Raw genomic sequence first — 18,643 nt, forward strand, 5'->3', positions numbered from 1 at the left:
AAATACACATAATAAAGAAAGGAGTCCTAACTGAAGTATGTGTTTTATGTCAATATTTAAAGCAACACAGACAATCAATAGGTCTCCTCTCTCGGAGTTAGCCTGCTAGCGTTAGCATGCTACTGGGTTGGCTGACTGCACTTCAGCCTTGCTCTGACTGAAAGCCAGCCCATTCCATTGGAACAGAATGTTCAGGGAAATGTTCTTATTAGCCTATTATAATGCTACACGTTTTATGTTCATCCCTCCACCGGCTGAGCTTAGGGGCTTTTGCCTGGTGGGTCATGTGGATTAGTTAGCCAGAAAGTGAAATAAGAGGCAGACAACACACACACACAGGTACAGTGGCGTATGCAGGAACACACACACACACACACACACACACACACACAGGTACAGTGGCGTATGCAGGAACACACACGCTGGCCCGCTCCCCCTTCAGCTCTGCTTTCCTCAGCCTCGCAGGAGGCTGCATGTGATAAAGAGAAGCAGCATGACACGTTAGCCTGTTTAGCCAACGGAGTGGAAAGGGATCACTTACTGCCACGGTTCAGAGCAGAGAGAGAGAGGGAGGGAGGGTGAAAGAGGAGAGGAAGAGAGCAGGGCACAGGGTACAGGCTGATATCATCATCTTGCTTTGTGTAAAGCTACACCATTAAAAACAGGGGTTGGTGTTTGTATGAGGTAGTACCATAAAAACGCAGGTTGGTGCTAGAGGTCGACCGATTATGATTTTTCATGCCGATACCGATTATTGGAGGACCAAAAAAGGTCGATACCGATTAAATTGGACGATTTTTATTTATATATATTTATAATAATGACAATTACAACAATACTGAAAGAACACTTATTATAATGCATCAAAATAAATTTAGTCTCAAATAAATAATGAAACATGTTCAATTTGGTTTAAATAATGTAAAAACAAAGTGTTGGAGAAGTAAAAGTGCAATATGTGCCATGTAAAAACATTTAAGTTCCTTGCTCAGAACATATGAAAGCTGGTGGTTCCTTTTAACATGAGTCTTCAATATTCCCAGGTAAGAAGTTTTTTGTTGTAGTCATTATAGGACTATTTGTCTCTATATCATTTGTATTTCCTTTCATTGACTAGTGGATGTTCAAATAGGTACTTTAGTATTTCCAGCCTAATCTCTGGAGTTGATAGGCTTTAAGTCAAATATCTGCTGGCAAATGCAGGAAAGTGTTGTTTGAATGAATGCATACGAGCCTGCTGCTGCCTACCACCGCTCAGACAGACTGCTCTATCAAATCAGAGACTTAATTATAATATAATACCACACAGAAATACGAGCCTTAGGTCATTAATATGGTCAAATCCGGAAACTATCATTTTGAAAAACAAAATATTTATTCTTTCAGGAACGGTTCCGTATTTTATAGAACGAGTGGCAACCCTAAGTCTGAATATTGCTGTTACATTGCACAACCTTCAATGTTATAATTATATGTACAATTCTGGCAAATTAATCACGGTCTTTGTTAGCAAGAAATGGTCTTCACACAGTTCGCAATGAGCCAGACGGCCCAAACTTCTGCATATACCCTGACTCTGTTGCACAGAACAGAACGCAAGAGAAGTGACAATTTCCATAGTTCAAAGAAATTAATGTTAGCAGGCAATATTAACTATATATGCAGGTTTAAAAATATATACTTGTATTGATTAAGAAAGGCATTGATGTTTATGGTTCGGTACACATTGGTGCAACGACAGTGCTTTTTTCGCGAATGCGCTTGTTAAAACACCCGTTTGGCGAAGTAGGCTATGACTCAATGATATATTAACAGGCACCACACCGATTATATGCAACGCAGGACAAGCTAGTTAAACTAGTAATATCATCAACCATGTGTAGTTAACTAGTGATTATGTTTAGATTGATTGTTTTTTATAAGATACATTTAATGCTAGGTAGCACCTTACGTGAGTGCAGCAAGGAGCCAAGGTAACAGGTAGTCAGCCTGCCACGCAGTGTCCTCCTGGAGTGCAATGTAATGTAATCGGCCAGAATGGGTGTCAAAAAAACGCTGATTGCCGATTGTTATGAAAACTTGAAATCGGCCCTAATTAAAATCGGCGCTGTTGGCACTGTATGACAAAAACAGGGGTTGGCGCTGTATGACAAAAACAGGGGTTGGCGCTGTATGAGGTAGTATGATAAAAACAGGGGTTGGCGCAGGGGTTGGTGCTGTATGAGGTAGTATGAGGTAGTATGATAAAAACAGCTGTGTATGACAAAAACAGGGGTTGGCGCTGTATGAGGTAGTATGATAAAAACAGGGGTTGGCGCTGTATGAGGTAGTATGATAAAAACAGGGGTTGGCGCTGTATGAGGTAGTATGATAAAAACAGGGGTTGGCGCTGTATGAGGTAGTATGATAAAAACAGGGGTTGGTGCTGTATGAGGTAGTATGATAAAAACAGGGGTTGGTGCTGTATGAGGTAGTATGATAAAAACAGGGTTGGTGCTGTATGAGGTAGTATGATAAAAACAGGGGTTGGTGCTGTATGAGGTAGTATGATAGAAGTGTGTCCAAACAACAAGAACCAGATGACGTCACACCTTTTTCTGAGCAGCTTCCTTCTTTTTCTTTTCTTCTTGCTTTCTCTTTTTCTTTTCTTCCATCAAATGGTTCTGGTCTCGTGTTCCCTGCTTCTTCTCTCGGCTGGAACAGAGGATCAAAAGACAGACATGTTTTACAACGTGGTTGCTGGCGAGGTGAGGACTGTCTGCACGTGAACACCTGGAATCCTCCCATGAAATCCATTCCACACTCTTTACTGAGGGAATGTACAGACAATAGAAACACCATGAACAAATTGACCTGCGTGTGTGTGTGGATTGGGTTGTATTGGCTTGGGTTGACTTGTGTGGATGACTTGTGTGGTCTGGAAATTATTAGGAGGCATTGTGGTGCTGGTGGAGGCCAGAGCTGTGGTCCTCTTAGTGTTACTGAAACCCTTGATATGAGGCCCCATTCTTCAATCCCCAGACATCCAGCCAGTACCTCCTGCCACCTCCAAGACAACCCAGACTCAGTAGGCTGAGTAAGGCTGCATCTCACCCTGTTATTCACAATACAGTGCACTGCTTTTGACCGTCTGCCTGACATCTCTATGACCAGTATTGAATGGCCCAGGTAAAGTGAGGCACAGCCACACTCAGTACAAACTGCCACTCCCCAGATCCCTCAGAGTACTGCATCTTACCTGGTCGGGACCCAGCTCTCAGAGACAAAGGCCTGCCAAGCCTCCACTCCACACACATGCTCCAAAGCCATTAAAAAAAAACACACAAAAACGACCTGACATTTCCACATCCTTTCACGAGCAGCCAGCTGTTCCAGAGGAGAATTGGGTATATTAAGCGTACCAAATGGCACCCTATTCCCTACATTGTCCACTACTTTTGACCAGAGCACTATATTAGGGAATAGGGTGCCATTTGGGATGCGTCCCAATCCTATATTTAGCCTTAACAAGCCTAGGCCTTTTCTCTTTTCACTTAAAAAGCTCCAGCATTTAAGGACAGAGATGGGAGAATAATAACTGCATGGAAAAATACATAAATTGGAATCCGGTTTCCTTGAACCGGAGATGAGAAATTGCATCTAAAAATGTAAGCCAAGCATGTGCTGCAATGCCGTGCCATCGCCTGGCAACAAGAGCTCCCGAGGCCTGATGAGTGTGCAGCCAGGTGGAGAGGTGGTGGATGTTGGCCCTTAAGCACTGATCCAGAGTCAGTTAGGTTTTTAGACCGCTGCACAGTGCACTGCATTAGTCACCAGTCTTCGGGGCATCAGGGTTGACACAGTCTCTAGAAAGACCAAATTTGATTAGTTATTTTTATTTATTTAAATTAGGCAAGTCAGTTAAGAACAAATTCTTATTTACAATGACGGCCTACCCCGGCCAAACCCGGATGACGCTGGGACAATTGTGCGCAGCCCTACGGGACTCCCAATCACGGACGGTTGTGATACAGCCTGGAATCGAACCAGGATCTGTAGTGACACGTCTAGCACTGAGATGTAGTGACGCGTCTAGCACTGAGATGTAGTGACGCGTCTAGCACTGAGATGTAGTGACGCGTCTAGCACGGAGATGCAGTGCCTTAGACCACCGCCCCACTCGGGAGCCCAAATCAGGTGTGTTTTTGTTGGAATTCAACATGTCTGAGGGAGGTTTGAGAAAAATGCCTAGCCTATAAAAACACAACTACCATAACCAAAACAGTCTGCTCCTCTTCTTCCATTAGGATACAATATAAACAGAAGGCAAAGAAGCAGGCTGAAGCACAATAAGGCAAGTCTACCACAGACTTCAATACAACATAAGGAGGTGCAGTTGCTCACGCAGGCAATTAGCAACTAAGCTAAAACAACTGACCTGATCATAGTAACGTGTGTAGGCTGGCGGATGTCTCAAAGAAAAAAAATCGCACACAAAAAACGCCGTATCTAACATATCCACGTAGCCATGCACTGATTGGCCAGCCGACGGGCTAATCAGCCAATCTCGGGGGCTAATCTTGGCTTTGGTCCTCTTAACACTTCACCGGGAGTTACCTCACAGCATGGGCCACAGACTAGCTTGGAACAGAGCTGAGTGCTCCATGTAGCTCCATGTGTTAAATGGAAAACTGTTGACTAGCCATAAGCCGCTGCAGCGTTCTCCATGTTGGCCTATTTGGTTCCAAAGAGCAGCAGCAGGAAAGAACAGAGTTATTAATAGGCAACTCCTACTGTCTGGCTGTTTTTAGGGTTGAAGACCTGAGATTATGTGGATGGAAATTTGCCTCAGAACTCCGATGTGCTTCCATACCACGGCTAACCCATTAGATCCATAAATATTTATTTTTGTGGGGCCCACAGCCCAGCTATTAAGCCTAGCTACAGCTGCTGGCTAAATATAGCCACGGTCTCCATTCAACATTGATGCACCGTGCGAGTGTCACACAGTATCAGAGGAATGGAGTGAAGGCCCAGCTGATCTAAACTGCTGTCTGTCTAGGCACAGGCTGAGCCAGAAAACATAGACCTCGGCTACACATACTGGAAACTGTCCAGAATCATTTCTGTTCAGGATCAGTTGGTCCTTGTGTAAGACAACTCTGGTAAAAGGACTGTGAAACAAGGACTTTCATTTTTTTTAAACCAAATATTACGATTGCAATTTGACGTGGAACAAAGATCAAATCACTTGGATGAACTGCCGGAATCATAGAATGACTTATTTAAGAAGGGAAGTTGAAAGCAGCATCGTTCTTGTTTGGAACAATCGGTTGACTGCATTTGACCCAACAGAACAGCATGCAAACATATAGTAATTAACAGCGAGGAGGAGGAACGGTGCTGCTTGCGTGACAGAGTAGCGCGTGGTGTGGGGGAAGCCACTGCAAGAGGAAAATAACTATAGAAACGTCTGTTACACTGGGCTGAGATGCCTTTCAAAATATCACGTGACGTGGATCTAATCCATATTGCAATTTCAATGTGAATCCGATTAATTGTGCAGCCCTAGTGTGTGCGTGTGAGAAAGCGTGCATGGTCTAGGGAGGTGGATCCCCAAGAAATGGCAAAATAAGGTACCTAAATGAGAGAGACATTGAAAAAATGAGTTGTTTTGACAGTCAGATGGTTGAATGACTGACATGGACAGAGGCAATGCCAGTCAGTTTGGAGCAGGAAGACAGTGATTGATAAGCTAAACGTACAGCCTTGAGCTTGATACTGCTTCTTGAGGTAAACCCCTTACAACAATGGTGCTGGAGGATTGAACCACTAAAACACAACAAGAGGATTAGAGAGGTGATGTCTATTAAACCAGACTGCTTCTGGGAACAAAGGCAGACAAAAGGCAATCAGAGAGAGGGTAGAGGAAGGACCGTACAATAAAGAGGGTAATGGTATGATGGGGTGGGAAGGTGGGTGTGCAGGTTGCTTTTGATATCCAGTCACTCTGGTGTATGTGAGAACACATACAAGGAAGGGGGAAAGTGGTGGATGTGAGAACACATACAAGGAAGGGGGAAAGTGGTGGGTGTGAGAACACATACAAGGAAGGGGGAAAGTGGTGGATGTGAGAACACATACAAGGAAGGGGGAAAGTGGTGGTGTGAGAACACATACAAGGAAGGGGGAAAGTGGTGGATGTGAGAACACATACAAGGAAGGGGGAAAGTGGTGGGTGTGAGAACACATACAAGGAAGGGGGAAAGTGTGGGTGTGATGTGAGAACACATACAAGGAAGGGGGAAAGTGGTGGATGTGAGAACACATACAAGGAAGGGGGAAAGTGGTGGGTGTGAGAACACATACAAGGAAGGGGGAAGGTGGTGGGTGTGCAGGTTGCTTTTGATATCCAGACACTCTGGTGTATGTGAGAACACACACAAGGAAGGGGGGAGGTGGTGGGTGTATGTGAGAACACATACAAGGAAGGGGGGAGGTGGTGGGTGTGCGCTTGGTGGGGGGAAGGGGGCTTGCGAGAGACGATAGTCACTGGGCACAGAGCCAGGAATGACAGCACTGCAAGACAAATAAGAGTGAGGCTGCTGAGCACCTGGGAGAAGGGTTGCTTGCTCGCTAGCAACCGCAGCAGCCGCAATGGCGGAATCAGACTGCAGCCCCTCTGTTTGGCACGATCGTACATTAGGAAGACAGACCACACTTCCCAAAACGCTCTGGAAAACGAGATCTGATGTGCCACATTGGAGCCCTTCGGCTATCCCAAAACACTGCTTAAAATTCTCCATCCATCTGCCAAAAAAGGACAGTTAAATTAAAGTAATCTGGGAAACCAGGCTGGTATTCACAGCGGAATTTGAAAAAGGCTTTTGATAAAGTATGACTGGAATGTATACATAAAAGCCTGGAATATTTCAATTTTGGAGAATCTCTTATACAAATGGGTTCATTATATTTTATTTGGTAAGCCAGACAAAATTATAATGAATATTAATTTGGAGAGCATAAACGATTCAATAATAAATCATCTCACGAAAGGCTTCAATCATACAACAACAACACTTAAATTCAAACTGGTTCTCTAGCAGCTTAGTAAGAATGGCTCACCCCATGTTCAAGAATGGCCTTTTTCCCCAATTACAACCGCTCTCTTCCTGTTATTTGAAAATGAAATCTCCAAAATATCGCTATATTTAAAACAAGCAATAGAAAGCTGGTTGCAATTTCAGTTTAATCCACCAGAAAAGGCAGAACAAATATTCCAACAAATACTATGGTTAAAACTCAAATATACTAATTGATCAAAAAAATAATAATTTGAAAATAAATTATAAAATTACAAATTATAGGACTGGTTGACTTGTCACACATGCAGGTAACACAAATGTCTTCTCAATCTAAAATTAAAACCAACTAATTGCAGCATTACCACATAAATGGAAAAAGCACTTGGAAGGGGAGAAGGTAAGGAACCTGTCTGTCGGCCCTGCATTAAATACCAACATTTGTTTTGTTTTTTTAAATGGTGATAAAAAGTATAGCAGTTTCATTTCAGGACAACAACAAAGTGACCACTGTGCCATACAGATTGCAAGATAGTTGAGAGGAGATTCTCCATGTACCAATTCCATGGCACATGGTTTATGAACTGATACGCAAAACTTTGTTTTTCAATTTAAATTATACAAAATTCTTGCAAATTAAATGTCAATTACCAATTAAATGTTATATTAATGGGTGATACAACCATCCCAGCACTGCAGACTTTGCTGCGAAGAAAGAATCATTTGAGTACTTGTTTTGGTACTGTCAAATATGTAGCTTGTTTTTGGTTGCAGGTTCAGGAATGGCTATAGAATTTACCAGGAGCAAACTCTGCAAATAGCACTGCTGGGTGATTTGAAAAGTCATAGTCAATTCACCAATAACATAATAATAATCTGAACAAAAATGTTTCTTTAAATTTACAATCTGTAGAAACTATGAGAAAAGAAAGGTTTAGAACATTTGTGAAACATCACATCTGAAAAATATATGGCAAATAGAAATCATAACTGGATGGTGTTCAGAGATAGATGGCAGGGGTTGATGGTAGCTGAAGGGTGGGACTTAAAATGACTAAATGTGGCTGTTCTCAGACGATCCCACAGGTGAAGAAGCCAGGTGTGGAGGTCCTGGGCGGTTCCACGTGGTCTGCGGTTGTGAGGCCGGTTGGACCTACTGACAAATTCTCTAAAAAGACTTGAGGCAACAACTCTTGTGGACATTCCTGCAGTCAGCATTCCAATTGCACACTCCCTAAAACTTGAGACATCTGTGGCATTGTTGTGTGTCAAAATTGCACTTTTTAGAGGGCCCTTGTTGTAGCCAGCACAAGGTGCACCTATGTAAGGATCATGCTGTTTAATCAGTTTCTTGACATGCCACACGTCAAGTGGATGGATTATCATGGCAAAAGGAGAAATGCTCACTAATAAGGATGTAAACATTTTTGTACACAAAATTGGAGAAATACACGTTGTGCGTATGGAACATTTCCAGGATCTTTAATTTTTGCTCATGAAACAAACGCGTATGTGTGTGAGAGAGAATTATCCACACACACACACACACACTCACTACCAATCAAAAGTCTGGAAACACCTACTCATTAAAGGGGTTTTCTTTAAATTTGACTATTTTCTACATTGTAGAATAATAGTTAAGACATAAAAACTATGAAATAACACATGTAACCAAAAAAGTGTTAAACCAATTGAAATATATTTTATATTTGAGATTCTTCAAAGTAGCCACTCTTTGCCTTGATGACAGCATGGAGTAGGTGTGTCCAAACGTTTGAGTGGTACTGTATAAGGAAAGAGAAAAAACAACAACTGGGCAATAGTTGATGATATTCCTCTAACATAGCGAAGAGGATCTCCCGCTTCAAAGAACTAGAAGCTATTGTCTATGAAGTCATGCTAATGCTCTGGCCAGGAGATGTTTCAGATGCTACACTCTTCCTGGCACTCTTAGCAGGCCCCCAGAAATAAAAGCTACGGATCGGCTCCAGCAGTTGAAGTTCCCGATGACTTTCATCCTCTCCGTCAGTAACCAGAGCAGCCGTTTCACGAGCCCGGTCAAACAACTTACTGCTCCAATAGATCACAGAACGTCCCCAACAAAATAACGCATTAGACTCCAATCACGTGGCACTTGCTCTGTTTCCACATTCATCTTCATAAAAATCCATTATCCAGCAGGTCTGAAGAGTGAAAGGGCTGTATGTGAAGGGAAACTCGCGTAGAAAGAAGACTAAATTAAGACCAATCAACGTAATAAATGCTTCTTTGTGCAGGGCTGGGCAGTCAGGAACAATTTTTACTGAAGCAGGTGAAGAACTCCAGAACTTTGTGTAAATTCAATAAAAACAACTTGCTAGACTTGCTGAAGGTCCAACTGATGAGCTAACTGCCATTAACATGTTCAATGGCCACTTTGGCCAAGTAGCCTAGTCTGCATTTCTTAGTGTAATTTAAAAATATATATATTATACTAAATATTTTTACATACAAGGCTAAAGGATATAAAGTCTATTGAAGTACTGACACTGGGCTTGAGAGGCCGTTAGAGAGTGGAATCAGTGGATGACTCACAAATTGGTCACGTCAAGTGGGCCTCTCTTCAGAAGTCTACGAAACCAGAAAGCCAAGCCTTCAGTCAGACCTCAGGGGGACAAACCCTACTGTTCACTTCAAGGGCCTTTCAATAATCTCCCCTTTGCCTCATTTAGGTCTACTTGGAGAATGACAAGTGTTCTGCCCCAGAGCTCAGCCCCTCTGGGAGTGAACATGCGTTAGCAGAGAGAAAAGCCCCAGCTTCATGGCTCGTTAAACCTGGCCTAACGTTTACCAACATGGTGCCATTGAATGACTGCTGCCCATAATAGGGCAAAAGACAACGATGACATTATAAAGGGAGTTGTTTATAAGGAAACAGAAGGATTGTGCTTCAGAGGTCTAGTCTACATCTTATCAACAGATATGGCGTCCATTCCGTTTCAGGTCTGGTAGACTAGTTAGGAGGATGGACGTCCATATCCGTTCATGAATTCACGAGGATATCTTGGAGAATATCTCAAAGTGGGGTTTTCAGACTGTGATATTTCCATTGCCAGCTTGCACATCTCTTTGAATTTGCAGTTATAAAATCACCAGGATCTCCCACTGAGATCGATGTTTAATCTAGAACAGAGAGATTCTAATAGTGGGTAGTGGGGAGAAAATCTTCAAGTGTGGTTCCTTCCCAAACTGATATTTCCCTTGCAAGTCTGCACAATTTGCACAGTGTGTGAGCTGAACGCAAACGACAATCTATTGCAAGGCTATCTGACAAATCAAACAGACTGGCTGTTGACTGCTTAGTTACACTAACATATGAAACCCACAACAAAGAATGAAAAGGTCCACTCTTTAAATCATCAACAAAAAGATGTTTAATAGAGTTGAGCTAATGACTAGTTAGCGACAGAACCTGCTGGGTGTTGGCGGTATTCAGAATCAGATTAAGTGATTCATGTGAAGAGGCTGTGGATCAAGGATTTTCCTCACTTAGGCATACACTATACTTCATATTCAGCCTAGTACATCCACTTGTATGGCACTCAATTATCAAGAATGAATTTGCCTTTCTGGCTGCTTAGAGAACGCCCGAGGACCAAACTGCTGAGTTGGGACTAGGAGAGTGATATGCTTTAGTTATGCTGATCTGTGCTTCGATCGCTTTGTACTTATTCAGAGCTGATTAATAAGAAGATGGATTCTTCTGACAGTTCTTGAGTTGTTGATATGTGTGTGTTCTTCTTCTCGGCCTTGCCTGGCAAATCTGGGGGGGCAGATCAGGGAATCATTTGGGACTATCAACAATGCTAAATTGTAAGAAATAGAGCCAATCAAAACCATTACCTCAGAGATCCTGTCCTGGTTAGCCAATAGTGTGGCATGCAAAGTCAAAACATGTAAACCTTTCTCTAAGAAACAGTTTGACATCAGAGCATTTCACAAAGAGCAAGGTTAGTCATTTCATAGGCAAACAACTACTATGTAAGCCAAACTACCAGAGCTGCCACAGAAACCTAACCATCAGGCCACTGTGTGTATGCTGAGCTGAGGAGAGGAACTGAGTGCAGGCCTAAGACCTGATCTGTATAGTAATCAGAGCATTAAGAGTGTGTGTGGGGTGGTCGATGTCAACTGACTGTGAAGACAGTGTAATGACAGATGTCACAGGGATAAGGGGATACAGGAAGAGAAAATGTGTTTAAATTAAAAAGAGATTATGACATATTGACAGTTCAAAGGATTCGAACTGTAGAAGAACAGCTCATTGTGCCATGGAGTCCCTCTCGTTAAAATAATGGTAGGGGCCATCTTCCTATAAACACATCTAGGGACGGGTGTTGACTGGCATAAACTGCTGCAACATCTGATGGGTCTCTCCATGTTCACAAATAACCATGTGCTTTCATGTCTCTATTCAAATAAACAAAGCCCTGTGAACAATAAAGCAACCTTCCTCTGGAGCGCAATCCAACTCTGGCAACATGGCACATCTTTCAGCCTGGCAAGCCCCTTCCTCTCTGGGAGACTCATGCCAGGGCAGCCCAGCCATTATGACTGCATGCCCAGAGCAGGAGGCAGTTGTCATCAACAATAAATGTGTATTCATGCCAGAGAAAGCAAGAGGAGGAAATCGCTTGCTCGTCGCTACCTTTTAAAAATCAGCAACCAACAGAAACATGGAAGGCTTAAGCAGAGAACCAAGCTTGTAAGTGTGGACCCAGCTTCAGCCATGTCTGTTTGGTTAGACTAGAGAGATTTGATTGGCTGTATTCCGACCACACAAGGGCCAAAGGTTATGTCTAGATGGGATGCAGCTTGTCAAATTTGACGCCAAAAGTTGTTGCCCTAACCCAATTCTCCTAACCTGCAACGAAAAGTCCATTTGGACAAATACTGTATTGCTTCTAGACAAGACCAGGGCCAAAGCAATTAACCGGAAGTGCCATGAGAATTGGAAAGGATCCAAGATGGACTTCCAAACCACTCTAATCTCAAATGTGTATAACCTCAGATAGAGCCCGCAATTCCTTGGCTAATTTGTTTAACCACCCCCATAACCCTAACCCATTGGATAGTAGTCCTGCTTGTGACCCCAACCAGCTCATTTTGTATCTGTATTTGACTACATTGTCTGTTTTATCACCACAGCAGTACCGAATGCCTACCTGCTTACTCTAGAATAGATCTATGTGTTTAGCATTTCAAACACATATGCCAGTCGGCATGCGCATGTGGGATGTTGTTGAAGCCCATTATTAAATGTCATTGGTTAATACAAATGTCACGGTCAAAGTTGCTTCTTTCTAGCTATACTGATAATTTTCCTCCCAGTGTGCATTATGTTTGCATTTCAGATCAGTTTTGTTTCCTTTTATGAATACATTTTAAAGATGTTTTTATTAAATCACTTCATTGTAATAACCAAGACCTTGGTAGTCAAATTTAGAAAATTCCCAACAATGTTGCAATACTCAAACACGAAGGCATTAGGCACTGTTTTGATAAATTGATGCTGTTTATCAATCGGAAGCTGCAGCCGCATATCAGGGGCGCTTTGCTTGGATGCGAATCCCCGCCCCTCTATAAATATTTCTCTAAATAAATCATGTTAAAAGATTAGAAATTACAATACGTCTTACCTCATTTCCCACTATGGGCTTTAGTGAATTTGAAATCGATTTGAGGTGTAATTTGCATGACAATAATCGATGTTCTGTCCTTGATACCATTATTACAGACCAATATTTCGGTCGCAGCAAGAAGCTACAGTAGCAAAGCAATACAGCTACCGTTAGCTCTCTGTAGTCCTAACCATTTGGCAAAGTTTTAGGTTCAAAACGTGTTCTCTAGTCTCGAATTTAATTGCAAACAACCAAAGCAAATGTTGATTATCTCAGGAAACAACGTGAAATAGAGCAAGTGTCAGAGAAAGGAAGAAATGGCAGCAGAGTGCGATATTTAAGCAAACAAGCTAGCTAATGTCAAGCAAGATAAAGTATATCGGTGCAACTTGTGTACTTTTCCAGCTAAATATAAAAACGAACACCATATGCATTTTCAGTAACCTACCTTGTCTTTGATGAGCTGACATTTTTAAAGTGCAAAAAAAAAATGTTTTACAGCACGCGACTGTGAAATGTTCGCAAATAGAAGAATCCAAGAGAGCAAATTCTTGCAAAATCCAATATTTGGAGAGGGGGTATTTCCAAGATATCCATTAAAACATCGTCGATGATAATTCCTACCGTTCAGCGGGCTTTCGTTAGTGGTGCCTCTGCAGCCATTTTGTTCAAACTAGCGATAGCAGCAGCTCGCGACGCTTCAATCCGAGGTACAGGACGTGCATCTGTCCCTAGCGACTGGCCACGTGACCTCCAATAACAAACTGGTCCCACTCAAAGAGGCTCCACATGCTCCGCCTCGCCGTTTCCATGACAACTACAGTGGCCAACCTCTCTCTACCTCCTTGTTTCCATGCCTTCCTTCCTCTCCCTTTCTGACTTGCTTACTAAGAAAGCAATGCAATGCAATAGCTATACAGTGTTTAAGCTCACAGTTCTGTAGCTTTTGAAGATTTAGAATGTTTAGTTCCTCATGTGTTATGCGAGCAAGTGCAATGTTTATGCTTCTCTGGTTATGTACTTTCCACCAACAGAGGGCACAATTTCAACACATCTTATGTTGATCATACACCAGCACTTACAAACATGTTAGTGCTCGCTGCCAGCCCAGCATTCCGTTCCTATTTGCATAACACACACATACACACCAGCAGTACTCCACACCATGCCTTCTTTTTCTATATTATTTCTTGTTGTTGTTGCAAACAAAGAATGAAATAGATTTTTAAGTGGATTCCACAGGGTTCTCTAGCAGCTTAAGGTGATGATTCCAACTGGGCCAATTCAAATCTACAAAATGAGACTCAGCATGGAAGATTGAAGGCTACAATGGGCTTGTATGCTATCTACTATCTGGTAGGGTAGGAAAACACAATTACCGCCACAAGAGAATATTTTAGTCATGCTGGAATGATAACGATAAACTTCTCTATCCCCCACTTCCAGTTTATCTCTGTCATCCTTCTCTCGCTCTCTCAAGAGACAAACAAATACGATCAGAGTGCCGGACAAATATTTCACTGTGCAACGAGCCAAATCTGGATCTCACGAAGGACCCACATCTCTCTCTCTCGTGAGCTCTGATCTACCATTCACACCCAGGCTAAGCAAACCCCATCTGATACTGTTGCTTAGAGGCTTAGATGAATATGTGTCTATCAGAAGACATCATATACATGACCATAAAACTATGACTCTGATAATAAATGGGATGACAGCCCCCCATGAGTACACACAATGAAATAACCATCTGGACTCACGTCACCCACATGGATTATGGCAGAGATAAGCCTTACGGCGACAGTAGCAAAGCACAATGACTCAGCCTACATCATGATGAAGTACATGGAGAGGCGTGGAGGAAGAGAGAGACACTAAGCATGGCTTATGGAAAATACTCCTGGGGGTGTCATGGCCTCTACAGACGTTCATAATTCAATGTCCCCTGGTAGCTACCAGGCTCTCTCTCTGTCTGTCTGTCTGTCTGTCTGGTCTGTCTGTCTGTCTGTCTGTCTGTCTGTCTGTCTGTCTGTCTGTCTGTCTGATCCTATAAAGGGTTAAGTGTCATCTTAGGCAGACTCAGGGGGCCAGACAGGGGTTGTTGAACTTGATGTCACCAGAGTGGACGTTAGTATTGATCGCTGTCACAGGGAGTCAACGTACGCCGTGGAGCCGGTTAGAGATTCAATTATGACCCTTGCCGACCCCGCGACATCTGTCTGCCAGAGATAAAAGGTCAGGCTGTTAACGTGTAACAACTTGGCCCCGTGGCAAACACAGGAGGTAAGTTAAAGGAGGAATTGTCACTGGGGAGAGGAGGGGTGGAGGAAAGAAGAGTCTCGGATAGGAGAACTGCTTTATAGATTCAGTTAAGGGTATAATCGGTTTAATATACAGATACAGACAAACACAGACATCCATAAACACAGGGACAGCCATAAACACAGAGACAGCCATAAACACAGAGACAACCATAAACACAGAGACATCCATAAACACAGGGACAGCCATAAACACAGAGAAAGCCATAAACACAGAGACATCCATAAACACAGGGACAGCCATAAACACAGAGACATCCATAAACACAGAGACATCCATAAACACAGGGACAGCCATTAACACAGGGACAGCCATTAACACAGGGACAGCCATTAACACAGATACAACCATTAACACAGGGACATCCATAAACACAGGGACATCCATAAACACAGGAACATCCATAAACACAGGGACATTCATAAACACAGGGACATCCATAAACACAGAAACAGCCATTAACACAGGGACAGCCATTAACACAGGGACAGCCATTAACACAGGGACAGCCATTAACACAGGGACATCCATAAACACAGGGACATTCATAAACACAGGGACATCCATAAACACAGAGACAGCCATTAACACAGGGACATTCATAAACACAGAGAAATCCATAAACACAGAGACATCCATAAACACAGGGACAGCCATTAACACAGAGACAGCCATAAACACAGGGACATCCATAAACACAGAGACAGCCATTAACACAGGGACATCCATAAACACAGAGAAATCCATAAACACAGAGACATTCATAAACACAGGGACATCCATAAACACAGAGACATCCATAAACACAGAGACAGCCATTAACACAGGGACAGCCATTAACACAGGGACAGCCATTAACACAGAGACATCCATAAACACAGAGACGGCCATAAACACAGAGACAGCCATAAACACAGAGACAGCCATAAACACAGAGACATCCATAAACACAGAGACATCCATAAACACAGAGACAGCCATAAACACAGAGACATCCATAAACACAGAGACAGCCATAAACACAGGGACAGCCATAAACACAGACATCCATAAACACAGACATCCATAAACACATGGACAGCAATAAACACAGAGACAGCCATAAACACAGAGACAGCCATAAACACAGAGACAGCCATAAACACAGAGACAGCCATAAACACAGAGACAGCCATAAACACAGAGACAGCCATAAACACAGAGACAGCCATAAACACAGAGACAGCCATAAACACAGAGACAGCCATAAACACAGAGACAGCCATAACCACAGAGACATCCATAAACACAGAGACATCCATAAACACAGGGACAGCCATAAACACAGAGACAGCCATAAACACAGAGACATCCATAAACACAGAGACAGCCATAAACACAGGGACAGCCATAAACACAGACATCCATAAACACAGACATCCATAAACACATGGACAGCCATAAACACAGAGACAGCCATAAACACAGAAACATCCATAAACACAGAGACAACCATAAACACAGAGACATCCATAAACACAGAGACAGCCATAAACACAGGGACAGCCATAAACACAGAGACATCCATAAACACAGGGACAGCCATTAACACAGGGACATCCATAAACACAGAGACAGCCATAAACACAGGGACATCCATAAACACAGGGGCAGCCATAAACACAGAGACATCCATAAACACAGAGACATCCATAAACACAGGGACAGCCATTAACACAGGGACAGCCATAAACACAGAGACAGCCATAAACACAGAGACATCCATAAACACAGAGACGGCCATAAACACAGAGACAGCCATAAACACAGAGACAGCCATAAACACAGAGACATCCATAAACACAGAGACATCCATAAACACAGAGACAGCCATAAACACAGAGACATCCATAAACACAGAGACAGCCATAAACACAGGGACAGCCATAAACACAGACATCCATAAACACAGACATCCATAAACACATGGACAGCAATAAACAGAGACAGCCATAAACACAGAAACATCCATAAACACAGAGACAATCATAAACACAGAGACATCCATAAACACAGAGACAGCCATAAACACAGGGACAGCCATAAACACAGAGACATCCATAAACACAGGGACAGCCATTAACACAGGGACATCCATAAACACAGAGACAGCCATAAACACAGAGACATCCATAAACACAGAGACATCCATAAACACAGGGACAGCCATTAACACAGGGACAGCCATTAACACAGGGACATCCATAAACACAGAGACAGCCATAAACACAGAGACATCCATAAACACAGAGACATCCATAAACACAGAGACATCCATAAACACAGAGACATCCATAAACACAGGGACATCCATAAACACAGAGACAGCCATTAACACAGAGACAGCCATTAACACAGGGACAGCCATAAACACAGGGACATTCATAAACACAGGGACATTCATAAACACAGGGACAGCCATAAACACAGACATCCATAAACACAGACATCCATAAACACATGGACAGCCATAAACACAGAGACAGCCATAAACACAGAAACATCCATTAACACAGGGACATCCATAAACACAGGGACATCCATAAACACAGAGACATCCATAAACACAGAGACATCCATAAACACAGAGACATCCATTAACACAGAGACATCCATTAACACAGGGACAGCCATAAACACAGGGACATCCATAAACACAGGGACAGCCATAAACACAGGGACATCCATAAACACAGGGACATCCATAAACACAGGGACAACCATAAACACAGAGACAGCCATAAACACAGAGACATCCATAAACACAGGGACATCCATAAACACAGAGACAGCCATAAACACAGAGACATCCATAAACACAGAGACAGCCATAAACACAGAGACAGCCATAAACACAGAGACAGCCATAAACACAGAGACAGCCATAAACACAGAGACAGCCATAAACACAGAGACAGCCATAAACACAGAGACAGCCATAAACACAGAGACAACCATAAACACAGAGACAGCCATAAACACAGAGACAACCATAAACACAGAGACATCCATAAACACAGGGACAGCCATAAACACAGAGACATCCATAAACACAGAGACAGCCATAAACACAGAGACATCCATAAACACAGAGACATCCATAAACACAGGGACAGCCATTAACACAGGGACAGCCATTAACACAGGGACATCCATAAACACAGAGACATCCATAAACACAGAGACATCCATAAACACAGAGACATCCATAAACACAGAGACATCCATAAACACAGGGACATCCATAAACACAGAGACAGCCATTAACACAGAGACAGCCATTAACACAGGGACAGCCATAAACACAGGGACATTCATAAACACAGGGACATTCATAAACACAGGGACATTCATAAACACAGGGACATTCATAAACACAGGGACATCCATAAACACAGAGACATCCATAAACACAGAGGCAGCCATTAACACAGGGGCAGCCATTAACACAGGGACATCCATAAACACAGGGACATCCATAAACACAGAGACATCCATAAACACAGAGACATCCATAAACACAGAGACATCCATTAACACAGAGACATCCATAAACACAGG

General features: G+C 42.7%; 1 protein-coding gene across 1 annotated transcript in view; it reads right to left on the minus strand.

Moving 5' to 3' along the window:
- LOC135531041 (trinucleotide repeat-containing gene 6C protein-like) overlaps positions 1-13,481 on the minus strand; it is an 82,010-nt gene extending 68,529 nt beyond the window's left edge. Inside the window, 2 exon segments of the mRNA XM_064959180.1 lie at positions 2,592-2,694; positions 13,170-13,481. Of these exon segments, the coding sequence (XP_064815252.1) occupies positions 2,592-2,654 (63 nt within the window). The 5' untranslated portion in view covers positions 2,655-2,694; positions 13,170-13,481.
- Positions 13,482-18,643: the final 5,162 nt, after the last annotated feature.

This window comes from Oncorhynchus masou, unplaced genomic scaffold (assembly GCF_036934945.1).
Source record: "Oncorhynchus masou masou isolate Uvic2021 unplaced genomic scaffold, UVic_Omas_1.1 unplaced_scaffold_1499, whole genome shotgun sequence".
NCBI lineage: Eukaryota > Metazoa > Chordata > Actinopteri > Salmoniformes > Salmonidae > Oncorhynchus > Oncorhynchus masou.